Genomic DNA, 4,419 nt, shown 5'->3' with positions numbered 1-4,419 from the left:
ATTAAGAATGGATGCGTTTAGTATTATGTGACTTGACACTAGCAGTCCGTTTTTATGGCCTCGGCTTCGATATAGTCTTCCAGTTTGGGCAAATTGAGTAACACGTCTAGCGCTGCTTATGGAGTGGTGCACATTGCACCAGTCATACACATGCATGCGACGCGTTGTAGATGATTGAGTTTCTTGTGGATGGGAGCGCTATCGTCTTTGTTGCGAACTTTGCGTTTGAGCTCTTTGAATAGGAAGTGTCCCAGCATTGTTTCGACCGCAAAGAAGAGTTAGAAGCCCCTATGGATGGTAGCCTAAACGCTCACGTACCGGAGGTCTCGGTGTAACCACTGTATTGTTGCCGTTCTTTGCGAACGAAGTTGATGGCTTCTGTTCAAAATACTTGTATGATTTTACAAATTTTTTTCCTCAGACCCCAACGACACAACTTTTGTGATGGTATTGTGTCTTTGGTTGCCTTCTTTGAGCTCAGCTCAACCGAATTATATTCGATGCTATTGTTGACCATACCAATAGGTGGAATAGACATTTTTCACGCTCAATGATGATTCTAATCAAAGCTCACAAAATATTTGATGATGAATCAAACGATTGATGGAATTACAATTCCACCTGTGCATATGTACATAATTTTGCGTTCCTTATCAAATGGATCGAATCGAAAATACGTTGTTTACGTTCATTCCTTTATCACCTTCACTATGGTTTGAAAAACAACGCAATTCGATCGCAATGAATTGAAAATTTAATCAAATATTTTTCACTCTTGAAATGTTGAGTGGTGTTTATTTGATGTAGCTATTTGAATATGAAAATGTTCACATCTTCGCGGCATGCTCAAAACGCGATCCGTCTCAAAGTCGTCTCAAAGCTAAAAAATAACAACAGATGGATCGTCGCTTACATGATGTAAATATGAAAGCGTTCGATCAAACGATATGACTCATACCATTGTGTTACATTCAGGCTCACGTACCATGGTTGCGTTGATTTATATTGAAGAAACATCCAATGGTTACAATATTAGCTCATACAAGGATATATGTGTCGTTGAGGATAAAAATGGGATTTTAGCCGAAACCGCGTGTTTTCTCGCGAATCATTTTTGTTTTTCTGGTACGAGTAGTCGAGGCAAGTATCTCAAGCAAAGATGAAGATCTTGAAATGTTCTAAAACATTGCAGAAGACATCGGTCTTCTATCTCTTACCAGGAACGCAAAAATGATTCACATGTAAACGAGCGGTTTCGGCGAATCCCATTTTTATTCTCAACGAGTCGTTGAAAACGACACATATATATATGGAATCATATTTCTTTGGACAGCTTTTCAACTATTCTGAGATTCCAGTGTACACACACGGAAATAAGTATTATAATCTGGGATGTATAAAACAGAAACAAAAAATCGGTAAGAAATTCTTTCGTTGGATTTCTTCAACACACATTTTATTTGAATTTGATGTCTCATCTTCACTGCGTTGATCCATTGGAGTGTGCATTGTGCAATTTTCATTTGATTTAATGATGAACGGCTCCATTGTCCATTAGAAGTTTGGTGATATCCTTGTGGCCTGAAAAATAATACAGTTCGAAAGATCAAACCAATTTCTTACTCACACAAAAGTAAAAATTGAAATTTTGTCCGTGAAAGGTCAAAGAATGCGGTTCAATCCATGAAAAAGACAAAAAAATATCTGTTTTGTCTTTGCGGCGGTGAAGGTAACACTGAGATGAATTGACTTTGAAGTTTGTGGATGATCAATTTTACTGACTGCATTATTTTAACAACACGAATATTTTTTGTCTTTCTATGGGTTTGACCACTTTCTTTGACCTCTTGCGGACCAAATTTTAGTTCTCTGTGAATATATTGAAAATTAACATCCTGCATTACCATTGTAAATAGCATACCATTATAAATAGCATAATAAATAGGTGTTCGACCATAAACATCTTCCAAATTAACATTAGCATTATATTTAATGAGCAATTCAACGACATCCTTGTGACCTGAAAAATAATTCAAATCGATGAAAAAGATCAAACCAATCTTTTTTATTCAGCGAAAATGAATACTCAACATTACCATATACAACAGCTAAATGAAGAGCTGACCTTGCACATTTTCTAATATTAACATTGGCTTTATTCTTGAGAAGCACTTCAATGACATCCCTGTAACCTGAGAAATAATACAGATCAATGAAAAGGATCCAACCAATATCACATTTAGTGAAAATAAATATTGAACATTACCTTCCATTGCAGCAAAATGAAGAGGTGTCATTTTCAGTTCATTCTCAATATTGACGTCGGCTCCATTGTCGATTAGTTTTTGAGCTTCCTTCGCATCACCTAAAAAATAATTCAGATCAATGAAATAGATCGAACGAAACATGTTTTTCAAACATAAATGCTCAAATTTACCAGTCTCTGCAGCATAATGCAAAGCTGCCATTTGTTTTGCGTCTTTTTTGTTCACTGAAAATTGAAAAAAAAAATAGATCAGTGAAGTGAAGTGAAAGAAAATGTCTTATGTCCTATGTACAGAGCGTGTTATGGGCTGATGTCATCAGCACTAACTAACGTCAGTTGCTGACGAGTATGCGTTGCGTTGTATTAACGCATTTTAACGTATGCATGCATAGCATCATAGCTCGTTTGGTCTTGTACTTCCTTTCTAACCACCCTCCGATTTTTTTTATTAATTGGTATTTGGTATACGGTGCTACTAGTATAATATTTAGAACAAGATATTATGCATTAATTTTCTGTCTCTCTTTGTTATCTCCTAAATGTACCGTATGTGAGGTACCAGAAAATATACACTTTTCGAAGATTCGGTCAAGATAAATTGCCATTATTTTGGGAAAATCGAACAACAGAACCCTCATTCACCCAATATTTTGCTCATTAATCAATTTTTTTCATTTTTCTGCGTTTTTTTCTGTGTTTTATCTGGATACCAAAAAATATATATCGCATATCATATAAACCACGTTGAACAATGATCAGAGATCAGAGTAGACATAGACACCGAACCAATCCACCCATGTTTTATTCTTCATGTTATATACTCCATACATCAAAAAGTGTTTTATATAGGGAATTTGTGAGTGAAACTTCACGGAGAAATGAATCTCCAATCTTACCGTCTGGTTGTTCTGCAGGTTTGGTCGGCTGCGGAACTTTCGCTTTCGCTTTCGCTTTCGCTTTCACGATTTGAAAAGCCGAATTCATCACAACAGGTGTGGCATCTGGCTTTCTTGGAGGTAGAAATACAGTCTTTGAACCGTTTTCCTTTCCGAGATCTTCAAATTTTTTGACTCGGTCTTCTACTAACCCCCCACTCACTTCCACGCTTAAGAACTATGTAAATAAAACAAAGTGATTTAATTGGAATGGGAACAACGGATGAGATTTTAATGGTTTTCTAATGGCTTTCATTCGATTGAGAAAACTGTTTTTTCCTTAATTGAAAAATTAACCGTCAAATCGTCAAAAAAATTGACAAAAATGGTCAAATCAAAACGTCAAAAAAAAAACTATTTCGATGTACCAAATTCGGTGCAAAATTTACAAATGAAAAAATTCCAAATAAATGGACGAAAATTCTTAAGATGACAAAAATGTGACTGAAATTATCGACGCACCTCGGATAAGACCAAGCCAATGAGCAGCAGCGTGAAAGATCTTCGACTCAGCATTTTTCCAGCTTCGAACTATCAAAATTTTATTGTAAACGTATCAATTGATAAGAATTGATGAACCGTTTGATGGACATACGAATCGAACGCATCTTCTTATATACTCAGTGCAAACAATATATTAACGGTATAATTTAATCCACGTGCAATGAAGATTATAAATGCAAAGAATATTATCGCGTACATTGGTGGAATTGTCCATAATTTTGCCTTTCACATCGAATAGATCGCATCGAAAATACCAGATGCTCATGATGGTTTAAAAATACCACAGTTGGATCACATTGAATTGCAAATTTAAGCAAATATTTTCCACTCTTAAAGTGTTGAGTGGAGTTCACCCGACGTGGCTATTTGAATATGGAAATACAGCTATTCAAATTTCACGATTTGTCCTTATGCTATTCACGTGATAATATTGTAATGACTTTATTGGAATATGGAAATGTTCACTTCTTCGCAGCATGCACAAAACACACTCCGTTTCAAAGTTATTTCAAAGTTTAAAAAAACAACCACAGATGAATCGTCGCTTACATATTAAATATGAATATGAAAGATCAAACGATACGACGTATTGCGTTAAATTCAGGCTTACATACCATTGTTGCTTTAATCAATGGCTACAGTTAATGTGCACAGACGTCCTCGTTTTAGGAGGACAGTCCTCGTTTTTGATATCTGTCCTCGCGTCCTCTGAGA

The 4,419-nt window shown here is 35.8% G+C and overlaps 1 protein-coding gene across 1 annotated transcript; it reads right to left on the bottom strand.

The window, feature by feature from the left end:
* Positions 1 to 1,528: 1,528 nt before the first annotated feature.
* On the bottom strand, positions 1,529 to 3,379 carry LOC129571266 (ankyrin repeat, PH and SEC7 domain containing protein secG-like; the record flags this gene model as incomplete). The annotated part of the gene is made up of 6 exons (XM_055451044.1): positions 1,529 to 1,581; positions 1,922 to 2,020; positions 2,097 to 2,192; positions 2,267 to 2,365; positions 2,438 to 2,491; positions 3,163 to 3,379. Coding segments are annotated over 6 exons (618 nt in total), but the record flags the coding sequence as incomplete, so codon positions are not given.
* Between the last annotated feature and the right edge of the window lie 1,040 nt (positions 3,380 to 4,419).

This window comes from Sitodiplosis mosellana, unplaced genomic scaffold, assembly GCF_009176505.1.
Source record: "Sitodiplosis mosellana isolate CC-2019 unplaced genomic scaffold, AAFC_SMos_1.0 Smas_scaffold_1806, whole genome shotgun sequence".
Taxonomy (NCBI): domain Eukaryota; kingdom Metazoa; phylum Arthropoda; class Insecta; order Diptera; family Cecidomyiidae; genus Sitodiplosis; species Sitodiplosis mosellana.
Note: the sequence above shows the minus strand (reverse complement) of the source record. Positions and strands in the feature narration are given on the sequence as shown.